At 50.4% G+C, this 17,434-nt stretch overlaps 1 protein-coding gene across 1 annotated transcript; it reads left to right on the top strand.

Moving 5' to 3' along the window:
- Positions 1-1,479: 1,479 nt before the first annotated feature.
- DNAJB12 (DnaJ heat shock protein family (Hsp40) member B12) lies at positions 1,480-17,428 on the top strand. Its single transcript, XM_027861352.1, has 8 exons — positions 1,480-1,674; positions 8,423-8,597; positions 9,966-10,111; positions 13,272-13,457; positions 13,546-13,625; positions 14,141-14,250; positions 15,257-15,429; positions 16,008-17,428. The coding sequence occupies exons 1-8, from the start codon at positions 1,542-1,544 to the stop codon at positions 16,127-16,129; spliced, it is 1,125 nt and encodes a 374-aa protein (XP_027717153.1). The 5' UTR covers positions 1,480-1,541; the 3' UTR covers positions 16,130-17,428.
- The last annotated feature ends 6 nt before the right edge of the window (positions 17,429-17,434 follow it).

The raw sequence follows: 17,434 nt of genomic DNA, 5'->3' as shown, positions 1-17,434 counted from the left end.
CCCAGAATGCTCCTTCTTCCACTCTAGTTCATCCTCCCCTAAGTGGTCAAAGAGATTTTCCTCAAGTGCAGGTCTGACCAAGTCACCCTACTTAATAAACTCCAGTAAGTCCCTATCACCTCTAGGATCAAATACAGAATCCTCTCTTTGGTGTTCAAAGTTAAGTTCATCAACTGCTTCCCCCTCTCACCTTTCTAGTCTTCTTAAACACACTCTCTAATTCAGTGACATGGCCTCGTTGCTGTTCCTCTCATAAGAAACTCCATCTCCTAACTCCCAGTATTTTCTCCTGTTGTCCCTCCTGCCTGGAATACTTTCCCTCATCTCTGTCTCCTAGCTTCCCCAGCTTCCTTCAAGTCCCAGCTAATATCCCACCTTCTACAAGAAGCTTTCCCTGATCCACAGTAATGTCAGTACCTTTCATCTATTATCTCCAATTTATCCTATATTAGTCTTGTTCAGAAATAGCTGTCTGCATGTTGAATGACTGTATTCCTCCATTAGAATATAAGACCTTCGGAATAGGGATTGTCTTTGCACTGACATCCTCAGGGCCCAGCAGAATGTCTGTAACATGATTAATAAATGTTTGTTAGTCGACGGGTTGCTAAGGAAACAAGTCAGGCCATGTCACTTTTATGCTCAAAAATTTTCCATGACTTCTATTGCCTCTAGGATAAAATACAGACTCCTCAGATCGACATTTAAAGCCCTTCCAAGTCTGGCTTCAGCCTACCCTTATGGATCACAAGCACATTAATCCCCTTCCCTGAGTCTACGGTCCACTCAAAGTAGACAACTTGCTGTTGGCCAGCCTTCAACCTGCCTCCTGATTGCCCAAGCCTGGACCCCACTCGCTCTCCACCTTTACCACTTGGAACCCTGGGCTACCTTCTTTTATTTAGCTCGAGTGCCATTTCCTGAGCTTTTCCGGGTACCGCCCCCCCTTCACCCCACTCCCCCCCATGTTTCTCCTCAAATTATCTTGCATTTACACATCAGGTCCAATGCTGAAGGCAGCGCCGCTGGCCCTGGGTTCGGTTCCTGCCTCTCACCTGTCCTGGCTGGGCACCTGAGGGCAGCATGAGTAACTGAGAGGCGTTGTCCTCCAGCCTCTGCCTAAGGACGGCTCGGCTCGGGATCGGCACATGTGCCCCACGGTAGGCTGGCGCTGAGCTCCTCGAGAGCAGGGGCGGTTTTTCCTTTAGTCCTCGTGGTCTCAAAGGGATCGGGGGGAGAAGGGCCCTTACAAAGCATTTTATCACAGAGGCCGTCAGGTCGAAGGCTCCGAGGCGCACAAGGAAGACGTGGTCCCCGGCCCGCGGGCGGCCAGCTCCGGGCCCGGGCCCTCGGCCGCACCGCCACCCCCGCCCGCTCCGCACCGACCTCGGGCGCCGAAGGCCGCGGCGGGGGAGAGGGTGTTGTGACGTCATCTCCCCGCGCCGCTGCCGCCCCCCCCTTCACTACGCGCCGGTCGCTGGCGAAACCCGCCCTCCCCACCGGCCTCCGTCCGCCTCCCTCCCTCGCGCCCAGGTTCCGCCATGGAATCCAATAAAGATGAAGCCGAGCGCTGTATCACCATCGCCCTCAGCGCCATCAAGAGCCGCCAACCCGAGCGGGCGCTGCGCTTCCTGGAGAAGGCACAGAGGCTTTACCCGACGCCAAGGGTGCGCGGTGAGTGTCCGGCGCTGCCGACCGGCAGAGCAGGCGGTCAGGGGCCGGGGCACGGTGGAGGGGGATGAGGGACGCGAGGAAAGGAGAAGGGACCGAGAGAAACGGCTGAAGGGGCTGGGGGAGGGGGTCAGAGACAGCAAGGCCCGTTCGAGCCTGCGCACTGACGCGCGCAGGAGGCTGCTGGGACCTGTAGTCCGCCGACTCAGCTACTTCGGGATCAGCTACGGTTGGAAAACTGAGATGGGGGGAAGGGTCCGCCGCTGGATTCTGCGCGCGGAGCATCTCGGGACATGAAGTTCCTGCGGAGTGAGGCTGCGGGCCCCCTGGGATTTCATGGGGTGAGGAGGCGGGGTCAAGGAGGCGAAGCCAAACTACACTTCCCAGAGGGCAGCGCGGCGGATGGGTGCCGGTTACTGGCTTGGGAAAGGAGTTAATTATAGTGCTAGCTTCGAGAAATAAACCAAGGTCTTTGGGGATGGGAGGAGTCGGGCCCCGGCTTCGGGAAAGGCGCCCCCCACCCCCAGCCCAGCTCCCTTGACTGTGACACCTGCAGGCAGGCCCAGGCTTGGGCGCCCGGCCTCCTTAGCCGCCTGCTGTAGTGCCTTTGCTAGCCCCGCCCCCCCATCTCAATTGAGGCTCCCCACTTAATCCTACCTGGGTGTTGTTTGTGCGCTGTTTGCCTGCTGTCTCTTCCTCTCCAAGACTGTGTGCTCCTTGAGAGCAGGGGCTGTCTTGCTTTTCTTTGTATCCCCAAGAATTAGCACCTGGCACATAGTAGGCGCTTAATACATGCTTATTGACTGACTGACTGTGAAATCCACAGAACCAACCCTTATGGTTCCTGACCTCTGGCCTGCTGGAAACCACTACCTGGAAGCAGGCTGTGTAAGGGCCAGCTTTGGAAGCCTGATGGGCAAACGGTCAGGGAAGCTATGAGTGAGTTGGGGGATGGGGGAGGAAGCTAGTGACCCTCTAGAAGAAGTTGCATTTAGAAATGGGCAGCAGAGGGGTAGGGGTAAGATCCTTATCCTCATCTATGCTCACATTTTTCTCTTCAGCCCAACCTTTCAAATGCCACAGTGGTCCCCAAGAAATGCTAAAAGTCTTAAAGGGGACATCTTGCAGGATGGAATAGATTCTCCGTGGAGGGTTTATGGGAACACGTGGACAACCAATGGTGGTACAGGATGAGATGGGTTTGACGTGTGCTCTAATGAAGGAGGAAGCCCCACAGTGATTAGATGATGGCTCCTTGCAAGTATCAGGTATAAAGTTTCAAAGCTTACTATTCTGTTGGTGTAAGCCTTACATCCAGAAATCGATGGCCCCATTAGAAGGTCCAGGATCTGTGCCTGGAAAATGTCAAGCTACTCTTAGTCTAGGAACTCTCCCCTCACATATCAGCAATCCCGGGAGAAAGTTGGCATCAGCTTCTGGACTTTCCTCTCTTTGTCATACTGTAGGAGTTGACCTTTAGCCTGCTTGCTCCCATCTTGGGAGTCCGCCCCCAGCCAGTCTACTGAAAACCTAGAGGGGCCTCCTCTAGGAAGCTCTATGTGAAATGGATCAAACAGTCAAAAGCTAGACTTGATTCAGTTAAGTCCCCTGCCAGCAGAGGAGCTGGACCAGATTAAAATGTAAGTTAGAAATATTTAACAAAATAAATTAAAATATAGTAAAAACGTAGATAATATTAATAGGTGTTTTTCTAAGTCAGTATGCGGCCCACAGGGATCCTTACATATGATTTAGTAGCCCCCACTGACCTGGTGGTGAAGCTGCTGTCCTCTAAAATGCTGTCGCCTGCCCTGCATGCACCAGTGACTACAGAGTAGGAAAAAAAAACCAGAGCAGAAGTAGTCTGTCTTTTGTGGGGGTGACTGCTCGTTTGCTGTCCTCCTCAGAAGATATGCAAGGGGAGTCTCAGCAGCTTGGAGCACCAGCCTCTGAGAAGCTGTCACAAAGACCAGCTCTCTCCTCACTGTTTGTCCCCCAGCCAGCAGCACAAGTGGGCTTTTCTCAGATTCAGTCAGTGGGCCATTGTGATACCACGATGCAGGTTTAAGTTGGCTTACACTGAAAAGACAGATTGTAATCCAAGCCTCCTCTGTAGCTCCCAGCCTCTCATATAGCTTTACACTGAGTTGGCAAGTGAGTGTTGGGCAAAGTCTTGACCTGTGGCAGAAAATTCTTGGCCAAAGAAAGCTGAAATACTGCACATTTGAATACCTATGGAAACTTTATGGATAAAAGAATATTTGCTCTTTACAGAAGTCTATCGAATATTAATCCAGCTTTTTTCAAAACAGGTACTTTTCACTATTTTATAGTATAATATAGTATAATATAGTGTCCCAGAAGGACACCACAGTGAGGGGGCAGAGCTCTCTTCTATTCAAGAACTGACCCCCCCCCCATTTCAGTGGCTCCTTCCTCCAGCTGTTGGAATTTTTTCTCTTTCATGACCCTGACCTATCTTCTTCTTCTTTTTTTTTTAAATGTCAGACAACTCTATAGTGAGACCCACAGGGAAACAGGGAGAGGACCCCGGGATTACTGATGTCCTTCCCGCTGAGCGCCAGTTCATTGTAACTGTTTCAGAGGGTGGGGTGCGGAGAGGCCTAGACATATCTGCTTAGGGCAGAAGGCCTTTTTGTGATATATTTAATCCACACAAATAAAGGCACTTCATCTGAGATACCCAGGAAGGAGCGTGAGAAAGGGGACAGGGAAGAGAAGGGGAGAATACATGGAGACTACAGTCACTAGAGAAACTGGGATACACTGGCTTTGTCTAGGGACAGTCGGAGACAGCCATCCAGGGACAGCTCGGATTGGGGGAGATGAACTTTCAGGCCATCGCAAGAGGAGGAATGGCTCGGATCCCAGCTCTGGCCATTGCTTTATGAACATGACATGTTTGGTGTAGGGAAACACCCAGGATCCCAAACAAGAGGGCTGCTCAGGAATAGGAAAGAGAACAAGTTCTATGGGAAAGATTAAAGCCTTTTCCAAGCACTCATGATTGGTGTCCCCCATCTAATATCACAGGCAGGAACTCAACAGTTATTGAAGATGCATGGGGCAAGGAAATTTTCATACAGGTTTCAGAGAAAGGGCAGGATAGGAATACCAAGCAGTTGGGTGGTAGGTGTCTCAAGCAGACACAGTCTAGTTAAATAAAGGATAGGCTGGAAAAACAAAAATCAAACACAGCTTTCTGGACTACTGAAACATATCCCCTCAGTTATTAGGATCCCATGCTTCTGCCACCAGGTCACAAGAAACCTACATTAAAAATTTCCTCCCCACCCTGTGGAAGCAAGAAACACACTTTCCCCAGGTGTCAGTGTCTCTAGGGCCAAGGACCCAATGCAATCCTCGCCTTCAGAAGTGGGTTTTGGGGAATCAGAGGCATCCATGGCTTATGCTGTGGGTGTCCTCAATGCAGGAAGTGAGTCAGGGAGTGCTCTGCAAGTGCAGGACTCATGGTGCCAAGAGCTCAGAAACAGCTCCAGCATCCTGGCTACAGCCTCTCTGGTGTAACATTGCCTTATCACCTGGTCCCTAAAAATACAGGCACACAAGAGCATTCACCTAAAATGCTGCCAGAGAAACTGAGGATTGGAGACGATGTGGGCCAATGAGAGGGGAAGAGACAGAAGGAAGACTGCCTGCTATACTAATCGATCAGCAGGTGCCAGGCACTTGTGATAGGACAGGACCCGGCTAAGTACAGGGCCTCAAAGGCACTGTCCTCAAGCAGCTGACCTTCGAATAGAGCAGCTCACAGATAGGACTTGCTTGGAATTAAGAAATCTGATTTTCATTCCTGGCTGTTCTGTGACCAAGCTGTGACAGGGAACAAGTCTATTTCTACATGCCCTCTGCTTTTGTTACGTGGGGAGAATGGTTGACAACATGTGAGGATGCTAACACACTTAAATGTTCCATGCAAGAGGCATTCTTGACATCCGTTGATGGGAGCCTTCCCAACCCTTCTTCTCAACACATGGACACGGTGCAATCAACAGCTTCTTGTAAAGTCACAAGGCAGGGAACCATCCTCAGCATCCTCAGATCTCTGTCCTTGAACGAAGACAGTTTCTATCCCAGATGGCTGGGACTATGGCCATAACTTAGAGCTTACAACTGAGAGAAAGTTGAGAGCGTGGTCTCTAAGTGTGTCCCACGTTGAGGGACTGACTCCCCACTTAATTGCCTTCACCTTGTTCAGCTGCTCCCATTTTCACCTCTCCCTTCTGAGGTAGACTACCTGGCAGCCTCGCTTCAGGAGCCGCTCCTCCCCCTCCCCAGCCTGGACAGAGCCAGCCTAGAGAGAGTCTATTTGTATTTCCCAGCTGCTGACTCAGGTCATGTGTACTGAGACGGAGGCAGCGATTGCCTCACAGTGGAATGATATACTTGAGGTGAAGAGCTCTACTCCGCAAGGCCCTGTTCAACTCTCAAAGCGGAGAGTATAGGTGGCACTAAACACCTAGAAAGGTTCCCTTTTTCCAGCCCAGAGATGTTCGGGGTCCCTGGGTCTTCATACCCCAGAATGACAAAATGATGAAAAATAGTCCTTGGGTGCAAAGAACCTGTATTTTATTGGGGGGGAGGCATAAGGGATAGGTACATGGATAAGCTAAGACAACATAATTGATAAGGGAGAGAGCTCTAACAAGTCAAGAGAAGATGAAGAAGACTTAAAATAAAAGATGGGGCTTGAATTGAGCCTTGAATAAAGAAAGATTAAGAATTCTGATAGGTAGAAATGAATATTATGTTCTAGGTACAAAAGAGGGACAAAAACAGTTGGAAAATGGAGATAGGGAAACAGCTAGTAGGCAGAAACATCCTTTTCTGCCATGCTGGTCCCACTAGGCTTTGCTGTCTGCTTTTGTGCCCTCTGCTCCTTCCTCTGCCCTCAGCTGGCACTACCTGCAACCGACCAAAGCTGGCTTAGGCAATATGTCCTAATGCACATCTCAGCTCTGCCCGTCAGTTTCCTCATCTGTAAAAAAGCAGGACTGGGCAACACAGTCTCTTAAGTGCCCTTCCAGCCATCCACATTAGCCATAGGGTTCTCTCTGACCTCCTGGCATAGAGGAGTAGTGCAGTTCTCCCTTATAAAGTTTGCGGCAGAAGCACTGTTAAACCAGTGCCACACTTAGGGTTCATGACTCTCTCTTACACAGATACTAAGCCTCCTATGGGCAGAGCCACAGCCCTTCCCACCTTGATTCACCCTCTGTTTTGCACTCCCTTCTCAACTATACAAAAACCAGCAGTGTATTCGATCTAGGAGAATATTTTGCATGGAGAAGCCAGCCCTAACAGTGGATGCCAGACCAGTTTTTCAGTGTTTTTTTTTTCTTCCTGCCCTCTCTCCCCAATCCACCCACCCCACCTCCAAAAGCCCATATTGTTTCTCAACTTCATGTCACAACTGGGTTGGAAGTGACTAAGGGTTTGAAACAAGAGGACCTCTGTAAAGAATCCAAGTGAAAGCTAAACACATCTGTCCACCAATCTCCCTGGGCCATATCCAGGCAGGAAAGAAGTAAAAAGAGTAAGGGAAAAAAAAAACAAAAACCAAAAAAAAATGAGAGAAAGGCAAAAAAACAAATAAACAAAAACAAAAAGCCCACCAAGTCTGAAGGAAGAAAAACCCAAAGAGAGACCAGAAAGTTGTAGAACAGATAACTTTCATTGTGATACTGGGTAAAAGAACCATAGCCAATTTCTAGATTGGCTACCCTCGAACCCACTGGTGCATCCATTTCAGTAGGATCAAGAAGGCAGAAACTTACTGATCTCATTTAAGTACTTTCTATTTGTTACATTTTGGCTAGAAATTAAATTTTCAGCTGTGAAAGGCCTGAAAAGAAGTGAAGCAGTTTTCTACTCCATCTACTATTCCACAGTACTCCATTCTACTCCATATGCCTTTTTTTTCCTTTCTCTTTGCTATGCTCATTCTACAAGGGTACAGGGAGCAGAGCCCAAATCAGAGAGAAAGCAGTGGAAGTTATGAAGTCCCAGAACATCCCCCTGCTCCCTGTGGCCACAGCCTGTTGAGAATGGTGTTTTTGTGGTGTTTCTGACTTTTCAAATTATCATAACAATGAAAGTCAAGTGGATCCATAAGGATTTTGAACTAGGATTGTGCTACAAATCCTAGATGCTAGGGTGAAAATTGATGGGTGCCTGGGATTTGCCAAACTGGAGTCAAATGCTTGGTTTTTTTGGCAACACATCTGAAGAAAGAGAGATTCCTGTTCTGGAAGGCATCCATATAAGGAAGAAGGCTTATTTCACTTTGGGGGTTGAGAAATGGTTTTAGGAATAACAGTGACCTTCCAATCACTTCTATAAGTGGTCTAGGTAGATCCTGGATCCGGATCCGCTCTTGATCATTCAACCATGACAGTGGAATTGCATTTGTGTTTGAGAACGTCTCAATTCCTGAAAGAGTGAACAGACCCCATACGCGTTGACCTACCACCACGGGATAGGTCTGGAGCACAAGGCAGCTTCTATTCTAGTCTTCCTAATTCAGTACTGAGACTGTGCTGAGTGGAATAGAGCCAAGCCTGCAGGAATGAGCCTCTGGACCTTCTCAGGGTCACCCTCTTACTCACTGGTCCCTGTGCCTGGGAACCATAAAGAGAGCAAGCTATAGGTTGCAAGAGATGGAGTTTCACAAAATCTTGACACTTTTTTCTTTCTCTACTTTGCTCAGCATTGATTGAATCCCTCGTCCAGAACGGACAGACCTCTCATGGCCAGGCCAGGCCAAAAGACACAGCCAGTTCTCACCGGAAAACAGGTGGGGGAGAAACACCTTCTGCCAATGGCGAGGCTGGAGGAGAGGGCACAAAAGGCTACACACAGGACCAGATGGAAGCTGTGAAAAGGTGGGGAGCCTGGCTGGGCAGCCCAGTGCCATTGGTAATGGCCTTCACTCTTGTGAAGGAGCTTTCTTGCATTGTTTCCTGACTCAAAACCTCAGTGTTCAATGTCCAGTTGGGTGTGGAGGATGGGACCCAGTAAAATAGCTACAGAATCCTTAGACTATGATCACTTCCCAAAAACCTTTGGTAGGTCCATGGAACATGAATTAAAAACCCTTCTATGACTATCTCAATGCACAGCTCAGTCCAAATGAGCCCCTGATTGGGGGTGACCCGTAACAGACTAAATCACACTAAAATCAAATAAATCCCCTTTAGCTCCTCCCAAGGTCCCTTGTGGTTCACCCAGTCATCTCCCTGCTCGGTCAGTCCTGAACCTATTCAGACATCTCTGCCAGAACTGAAGAAGGCTGAATCTCTCCACTTCTCTCCCCTCTACCCCTACTTCCTTACCTTCTTCCTTTCTCCCTCCAAAATCACATAGGGCACGAGCCAGTGTAAGTCCTCTTCTGTTAGGGTAGAGGCAGAACCAGGAGGCAGTGAGTGTGCAGAAGCAGGAGGATGGAGTCAGAAGACCAGAGTTCAAATCCCAGCCCTTTCTGTGGCCTTGGGCAAATTCTGTAACCTCTCTGAGCCTCTCTTCTTCATCCATCCAATGAAGACAATGACACTTAGGTGCTTTACTCCACAGGGTTGTTGTGAGAATTAAGCGAGATCACAGAGATAAAATGCTTTGTTTTCTGTCAAGTAAGGGATTCTCTATGAATGTGAGATTTTACTGTTCCTTGGGGTGAGAGGTAGATTAGGGGCCTGCAAGGCTCAATTCATTGCCTACCTCAGCATTAATAAGCAATCATTACTAGGAAGAGATCATCCTGTGGCAGGTCCTCACACTCGCCACCATCAATCAGCCTCATCCTATTTGCCCCAGATTTCCCTTCACTTATCCGTGTGCTAATGATAATGCAGTGGGTGGTAGAAGCCTGGAGAAGCCTAGTTCAGAATTCCAGACCAGGATTAAAATTCCCTTCCAAATTAAAATTTCTACTCAGAACAGCCTCTTAAACCCTGAGGCTTGAGGTCTGGGCTATTTGCTCGGCCTGTGATTTACCATTGTTTAGTGTGTTGGAATTTTAGGTTTTTTTAGGCACAGACTAGGTAAATGTTTGGGGTTTTCTTTGCAATTCCATCAGCTCCTTTGACTTTAAAGAAGAGATGGCACCTTTCTCCCCTGCCCTTGTGTGAAGGAGTCTGTCAAGGCAGTGGAGGTGGGTTGGGGTGGGCCCTCTGACCCTCAGTGACAGACCCGTCTCTCCAGGAGGTGGTGTAGGAAGAGTGATCTTCACAACCCATCTCCCTTCTCTTCTCCAGGGTGAAGCAGTGTAAAGACTACTATGAGATCCTAGGTGTGAGCAGAGAAGCCTCGGACGAGGACCTGAAGAAGGCCTACCGAAAACTGGCCCTCAAATTTCACCCGGACAAGAACCATGCCCCTGGTGCCACAGAAGCTTTTAAAGGTGAGGACTAGTTTTTCTAAGATTATTATGGCATTTTGAAGGGCCTTACTTAGTAATTCGATTCCACATCCATGAAGCACCTACTGGATACAGTCTTTGGGAGGGATACGGAGGTTGTGTGAGACACAGTTCCTGCCCTGCCCTCACGGAGCTTAGTCTAGGAGGTAGATAGAACGTCCCCACTCCAGGGATCCTTTCCTGATCCTCTCCCTTTGGGGTGCTGTGTCTGACAGTTACATATTCCCATAATAAGTGCATCCAAAGTGGGGTGGCATAGCCCACAGGTCTGGGAATCTTCAGGGTAGTAGTTTTCCCCAAACTGAGAGGAAACGTGGAGAGTTTCCTGGAAGGGGTGACACTTCAGTTGGGTTTTACAGGACATTCCGGCCACAGGAAAGGCACGAGTTGTGGGCATTTAACAAGTGGAGCAAAGAACATCTGTAGGAGAGGCCCACGACGCACCTGGAAAGGCAGTGTGGCCCCACATTGTAGAGGGCCAGTGTGGTGAGAGAGGACCATCATGGACTTTGAGAAGAGTGACATGACCAGAGAGCTGAACGTAAGGGACACAAGTCTAGCCACTGAGAGCCTATGGGAGGCGTGAAAACCCGACTGAATGAGAAGGATAGTAGCTGTGGTAGAGAAGGCAGAAATAACAAGACTTGGTAACTAATTGGATGCAAGAAAGGAAAGGAAGGAAAAGAATCAAAGATAACACCAGAGTTTTCAGATGAATGGTGGTACATGGAAGTCACATTATCTTTTAGGCACTTAGAGATGGAGGTCCAGATTAGGGATTCTTAACCTGAGGTCTGTGAACTATTGTGCTTTTTAATAGATATTTTGGTGTTTTATTATTTCAATATAATTAGTTTCCTTTGAAATCCAATTTTATTTTATGCATTTAAACACATTAATCAAACACACTGGCCTCACCAGACTTCCCAGAGGTTCTATGGCACAAAAAATGTTAAGAACCCCTGATCTGGAGCTTAGAGAGCTGGAAATGTAGATTTGGGATTCAAGAGCCCATCAGTGTGACAGTTGAAGACATATAAGGTGAGGGCAGCTAGGTGGCGCAGTGGATAGAGCACCAGCCCTGAAGTCAGGAGGACCTCAGTTCAAATCCGGCCTCAGACCAAACACTTTATACTTACTAGCTATGTGACCCTGGGCAAGTCACTTAACCCCAAATTGCTTAAAAGTTAAAAAAAAAAAAGACATATAAGGTGGAAAGGAAGAAAAGAAGACCAGGGGCAGAACTTTGAGTAGCACCATTCCCTAAGGGCTGGGGTGGAAGAGGAGGGGCTGCTGAAGAAGACGGTCAAGGAGCGGTTAGAGAAGGAGCAGAAAATGGCGCCTGGCCAAAGGCAATAGACCGTGGCCAGGAAGAGAAGAATTGAAGAAAAGGGCATTTAATTTGTTGACTGGGTCACTGGGTCACCTTAGTGGAGGGAGATGGAATCCAGACAACAAGGGGTTAAGCAGAGACGGCAAAGAAGCAGAGTTTAAGAGGGCCACTGAAAAGGGACCACCCAAACCACCCAATTCTATCCCCTTCTGAAACGGCGTCTGCCCAAGCCAGATGGAGAGCCAGTGGCCAGACCTCGAGCAGGCCCAAATGGCATAAAGTGTTTTTCATTGCTGAGACGGGCAGTGTGCTCTGGTGGGGAGAGGGCAGACCTTAGAGTCAGGAGGACCTGGGTTCAAGTTTCATCTCTGACATGTGAACATGGACAGGTCCCTAACTCCTCTGGTGCCCAGGCAGCTCTCTAGGGCTCTAAGCTGTGGACCCGGGCCAGTCAGCCCTGAGAGAGGGGTCTTCCTCACCAGTACTTCCTTATACTTCTGGACCACATGACTTGCATAGTGAGCACAGGGAGGAAAAGTGATTCTTGCCCACCTTCTTATCATCCAGAGCCTTAACTCTGCTGGGCTGAGAGCCATCCTGAACAAACAGCCCCCTGACCTCTCGGGCGTGATTGAGGTTATGCTGCGCAGGACCGCCTCAGCTGGCACCTCTCTCCTCCCTTCCAGGTCCAGCTTGGCCCCTGCGACATCATATCTAATCTTAAGCAATCCCTTGAGCTAAAGGCTCAGGCTGCAGTCATGGGGCCAAGTTGGAGGCAGTGGGAAAGGGCCTTTACCCATTTCCACTGGGTTGTCTGAACCCTAAGGCCATTGAATTGGTCGGTCCTCCAGAGTACTCAGACAGTGTTTACTGTCCAGGTCCTACAGAAGGCAAAGGGAGCATGCCAGACCGAGGCCACCATTTTATAGATGTTTCTCCATCATTGCTGTCTTTCACTGATGCCTTAGCAGCCATCTTCTCAGGCCAAGTTTGTCATTTTGGTCTGGTCACCATCTCTCCAGGGACGGCAGCCCTTTGAGCCCCCCGGAGTAGGATTGCCATCTGATTTGACCTACCACCTGCCAAGTTCCGGAGTACCTCTCTTTAAGGAGTGGGAACAGCAGTAAGGGAAGGATAGAGAAGCTTGGTGCACCCTGGGTTAAAAGACTGTCAGGAGGATCTTTGATCGGATGCTTTGCCTCAGAAATGCTGAAACTGAGGCACAGGAAGAGGGTGTTGAATCCCAAAGGACACAGGTGTCAGGGTCAGAGTTGGGAAGAGAACCCAGGAGTCCTGGCGTCCAAGGCGTTTCCCATCAGATCCCAGAGGTTCCTGGCTTGTTTCTGGAGTTGGCTTGGAGTTTCGAGGGAAGCTCAAGATTCCTTCCTAAATGTGCCCTCCTGTTGTATGTGCTTCTATAGAAGAAGGTGGTGCTTCCTACCTAGTAGGGGTGCAGTTTGTTGGATTAGATTGACACCCTTTGGAAGCTCCCCTGCAGTCTCTGGGTTCCTTATCCTCCAAGAGCCTCAGCCTGAGGGTATATTCTACCTGAGGCTCAGCCTCTCACCAGAGGCTGCAAAAATAAAAAGGTAGTGTCCCTGTGGGCATTTACTTGTAAGCTGAATGAGGGTTCTGGGCAGCCTCTTCTCCTGCCCCCAGCCTCCTCGGGGCCTCTCTTCAACAGACTCTGGACTGCCCAGCTTCCTTCCCATTCACCTTTTCCAATCTCTTTATTTGTCCCCTGGGGACTAGCGTCTTGGGGTCCCTGCCAGCCTTGTAGCAGACCCTGACATTGCCTCTCCTTCACAGCCATCGGTACCGCGTACGCCGTGCTGAGCAACTCTGAAAAGAGGAGACAGTACGATCAATTTGGGGACGAAAAGAGCCAGGCTGCCCGGCAGGGCCAGGGCCACGGGGACTTCCACCGAGGCTTTGAAGCAGACATCTCTCCTGAGGACCTCTTCAACATGTTCTTTGGCGGTGGCTTTCCTTCCAGTAAGGCCCCTATCCTCCCTCCTCGTGCTCCTGCTTTCCTCTCCCTCCCGGAGCCTCGGGGCCTGACCAGTCTCCCTCTGGCCCCCAGGTAACATCCATGTCTACAGCAATGGCCGCATGAGGTACACCTACCACCAAAGGCCTGACCGCCGGGAGAACCAGGGGGATGTGAGTGAAGCCTGGACTAGGGAAGCATGAGCAGAGAGGAGAGAAGAGGGGGCTGCATTCAAGGCCTCCCTACCCACCGGGGCCTAGAGTCTGTGCAGGGAAGGGCAAGTCCCAAGCCTTCCCCCAGGGCCATCACACCAGCCCGTGGTTCATGTGCTGCTGCCGGTGGCTCCTGCCAGCATTGCCAGCTTTCGAACACTAGAGGGAGACACACTCCACTCCTCTCCTCTTCCAGAGCAGTGTTGAGTATCTGGGACTGAGGTTTAGGTGCCTGTTCCTAGAGTGGCCATTGGCAGTCCACATCTACCAGCCCCACTCCCAGTCTCCCCAGTATGGTCAGGTGACACATGCCCCCCTCCCCCCCACCTTCCTGTCAGTCAGCAAGCATGTATTAAGCACCTACTAAATGCCAGAGGGGAAGAGGCTGGCCACTGCCAGAAATCCCCATATGGGACTGGGTATCCAATCACCGTCTAACTTGGCTTCCAGACTGACTGTGTGTTTCTTCCTCCAAGGGTGGTCTCGGGCTGTTTGTCCAGCTGATGCCCATCCTCATCCTGATAATTGTGTCAGCACTCAGCCAGATGATGGTCTCCAGCCCACCCTACAGTCTCAGCCAAAGACCGTTAGTACCCAGGACTCTCCAACCCTCTTGTCCCCAGGGCAGTGTGGGAATTGTGTGAGGTGGGATGGGAAGGGCTCCAGCTCAGCAGCCAGCTCGTTCCTCCTCCTTCCAAACCAGTCGTTCTCCTTTCTCCTGCACTTTTTGATTTTCTTGATGGTATAGAGAATAGGGTTAGTTTCTCCGCTGATTAGGATCTCACCTGCTCATGGCCCACTTGGATAGGTTCTGGAATGTAATACAAGAAACTGGTCCAAACATCAAGAGAAGCAGTCCTTTCCCATTAAAGTACGTCCAGGAGAGGTGCTCACTTGCTTTTCAGTAAATGGGGGAACCTCTGCTAGCAGGGGGTGGGAGGGCCTCATCTGGTCCACTCTTGTGCTTTCCAAGTCTTCATTTCTCTGTTCCAGAGATATGTCTGACAGTCTGCATCAGAATGTAAATATAGGTAGCGGCCCTGCTAGAAGACATGTCCTCTATTCAAGGGTTGGCTTTGCTTCTTGTCGAGCCACGGGTTTTGAGAGTTGTTGGAAGGGATGACCCAAAAGGTCACCTAGGCTGACCTCTTCCTTGTCCTACAGAGTTCTTTGATACTAGATTCTGAGCAACTTGAGGTCATGGCCTATGTCTCTAATTCCTCTCTGTATCCTACTGACTTCTCTTTCCCCATAAACCCCCACAAACATATACACATATACCATACTACCATACCTAGTACAGTTCTGGGTATACAGCAGGCACCCCAAATAGTCTTCAGATCAGTAAAGGAGCTGAGTAACTTGCCTGCAAAGATGGCAGCAGGGCCAGGACCAAAGGGGAAGTCTCCTGTCTTCTCTTCCTTCATGGCCCCTTTCCCCAAATTCCCCGAGCCAGAGGCACCTGGACCAGCAAGCTCGAGGTCCTGTTTAATCATGAAAAGACACACAGAAGGTTGGGGTTCTGATTTAGGGATAGGAACCTCTGTTCGTGGCTCTCGGCTTACACTGTGCCGTGTCTGTTTCTGCGGCAGGTCAGTGGGGCACGTCCACAAGCGGCTGACTGAGCACCTCAAAGTGCCATACTACGTATCAGATAACTTTGGGGAAGAGTTCACTGGTTCCAGCTTAAAGACGGTAGAACGGAATGTGGAAGACGACTACGTAGCCAACCTCCGAAATAACTGCTGGAAAGAGAAGCAGCAGAGTGAGTGGAGTTGCCGGGAGGGCCTTGTGGCAGTACCTGGGCAAGGGGACAGCAAGCCTCCTGTGCCCTGGCATACCAGAGCCGGGGCTCAGGTATGAGCTCCCCAGGACGACGGAGTGCTGTGAGTGCGGTGTTCTAGTCACTTCCAAAAAGGTTCTCTTCCCCTCTTCCTGCCCCTGATGTGCCCTGGAGTTTTCAGGTCCCTCAGTGACCCTTACTGTGCTTCTTAGCTCCAGGGATAGCAAACATATATATGCCAGTGACAGCAGCACATCTGACCAGCCTCTTCAATTTATCTCTGAATGATCTTTAAATTTGGTGTCACAAGGTACCTGCCGTCACTTCTTCAGGGGCTCTCCTAGCCAGGCTGTCCCCTTGGTCATGGCCTCCTGCCAGGCTAGCCAGAGAAGCCACATCCCTTCTGACCAATTAGATCTTAAGCCAGGTGCGACCCTGAGCTACCTCCGTCTTCATTCTGGTCTCCTGTTCTTCTCATTCCCCCGTCCCTCCAAATTACTGGCCCAGGAAAGGAGCGAGTCACTGCACTTTGGACTTCTAACGTCTATTCTCTTTTGCAGAAGAAAGTTTACTCTATCGGGCCCGTTACTTTGGAGATACGAGTCTGTATCACAAAGCCCAGAGGATGGGTACCCCAAGCTGTAACAGATTGTCAGAGGTGCAGGCCTCTCTGCATGGATAGTCAACGTCAGACTGCTCTGCTGAGGTCCAAGTATGAGCCGAAGCCACCCCTTTGGGTTTGATTAGTGGAACTTACTGTACTTTAGGCATCCATGGGGAAGTGGGGCTACACTCTCCACAGCCGTGTCTACAGGCCAGGTCCTCTGGTAACCAGAAGCAAAGGGTGGGGTGGGATGGACTGGGAGGGTAGCTAGAGGGGAGGACATGGGAGAAACAGCCCCAGAAGCTGACCATAAGAACCCCTGAGGAAAAGTCCCAAGAACCCCCATTCCTCCTCAAGCGGGGTTGGCTTGGGGAGCCCATTCAGAGTCAAGCCCAAGGATCTGCCCAAAAGTAAACTCCATTCCCATGGTCTCTTCAGACTCGGGGTGACTGAGGACCAAACCTGAACTCCAGGCTCTGGTCACAGACATTTGCCCCCATGGATTCCTGTGCCATAGGGGCTTCCTGGTGGAGTTGAACTCAGGAAACTGGAGGCCCCTCTCCCTCCAGGCTCCAGCTGGGGGACTTATGTTTGCCTTCCTTTCTAACTGATGTGCTCTTGCCACCCCCTCCCTGATGGTAGGGCATCACCTTCCCTGCTCCCTGCCCCTCTCCTCTCCAAACACTTGTAGAGCCTGATGATGGCTACATGAGATCACCAGTGATAACTAGGCCTCTGGCCGCTGGGTCAGGGTCAGCTCCCCAGGCTCCTGGGAAAGGCTCTAGGAAGAATGGTGAGTAGATGGAGCTGGGCACAGGGCTCTTTCCCTTCCTTTCCCCATCCCAGCAAGAAATCTTTCTCCTGAAAAAGTCTACAGACGAAACAGAAATTTCAGTGCCCAGGAGAGGGCAGGCAGGCAACAGAGGGACAAGGAGGAGCGAGAAAGAAGGGGGTGGCTCGGGGCTGTCTTTGTACTGCCTTCCACACCTGGCACCTCAGCTAGTACAGAAAGTGTGGGCATTGCTCCAGCATATTCTCCCCTGCCTGCTCCTTTCAGTCTGTGGTCTGGGGAAAGGAACAGAATGTCAGAAGTTCAGGGTCAAATTCCGTGCAGGCTGTTGAATGAAAACCGTCAGGGCCCCAGGCTGTGGCCAGCCATCTGCCTGCCTCTGCCTCTCTGCTTTCTAGGGCTCCAGCAGCAGAAGGAGCCAGAGGCAGCAGCTTGGGCAGATAGGAAAGGTGGACCTCAGATGGGCCTCCCTGGAGGCTGGCAGCTCTGGGCAGTGGGGTGGGCACCTCCCCACCCCTCCCCTCCCAAGAAGCAGCTCCTCCTACAGAATGAGCTGTGGGGGTGGCGGCAACTTAGCTTAGCTGTGGGGGGGG

This window comes from Vombatus ursinus, unplaced genomic scaffold (genome assembly GCF_900497805.2).
Source record: "Vombatus ursinus unplaced genomic scaffold, bare-nosed wombat genome assembly UNPS02000749.1, whole genome shotgun sequence".
Classification (NCBI taxonomy): Eukaryota; Metazoa; Chordata; class Mammalia; order Diprotodontia; family Vombatidae; genus Vombatus; species Vombatus ursinus.
The sequence above is the reverse complement of the archived record's forward strand: the minus strand, read 5'-3'. Positions and strand labels throughout refer to the sequence as shown.

What these genes read in the sequence shown, in the direction of transcription:
- DNAJB12 (XM_027861352.1), top strand. Translation starts at nt 1,542, where the DNA reads ATGGAATCCAATAAAGATGAAGCCGAGCGCTGTATCACCATCGCCCTC. An exon ending in CCCGACGCCAAGGGTGCGCG is followed by an intron (nt 1,675 to 8,422) that starts GTGAGTGTCCGG and finishes TACTTTGCTCAG; the next exon opens with CATTGATTGAATCCCTCGTC. An exon ending in GCCGGGAGAACCAGGGGGAT is followed by an intron (nt 13,626 to 14,140) that starts GTGAGTGAAGCC and finishes TCTTCCTCCAAG; the next exon opens with GGTGGTCTCGGGCTGTTTGT.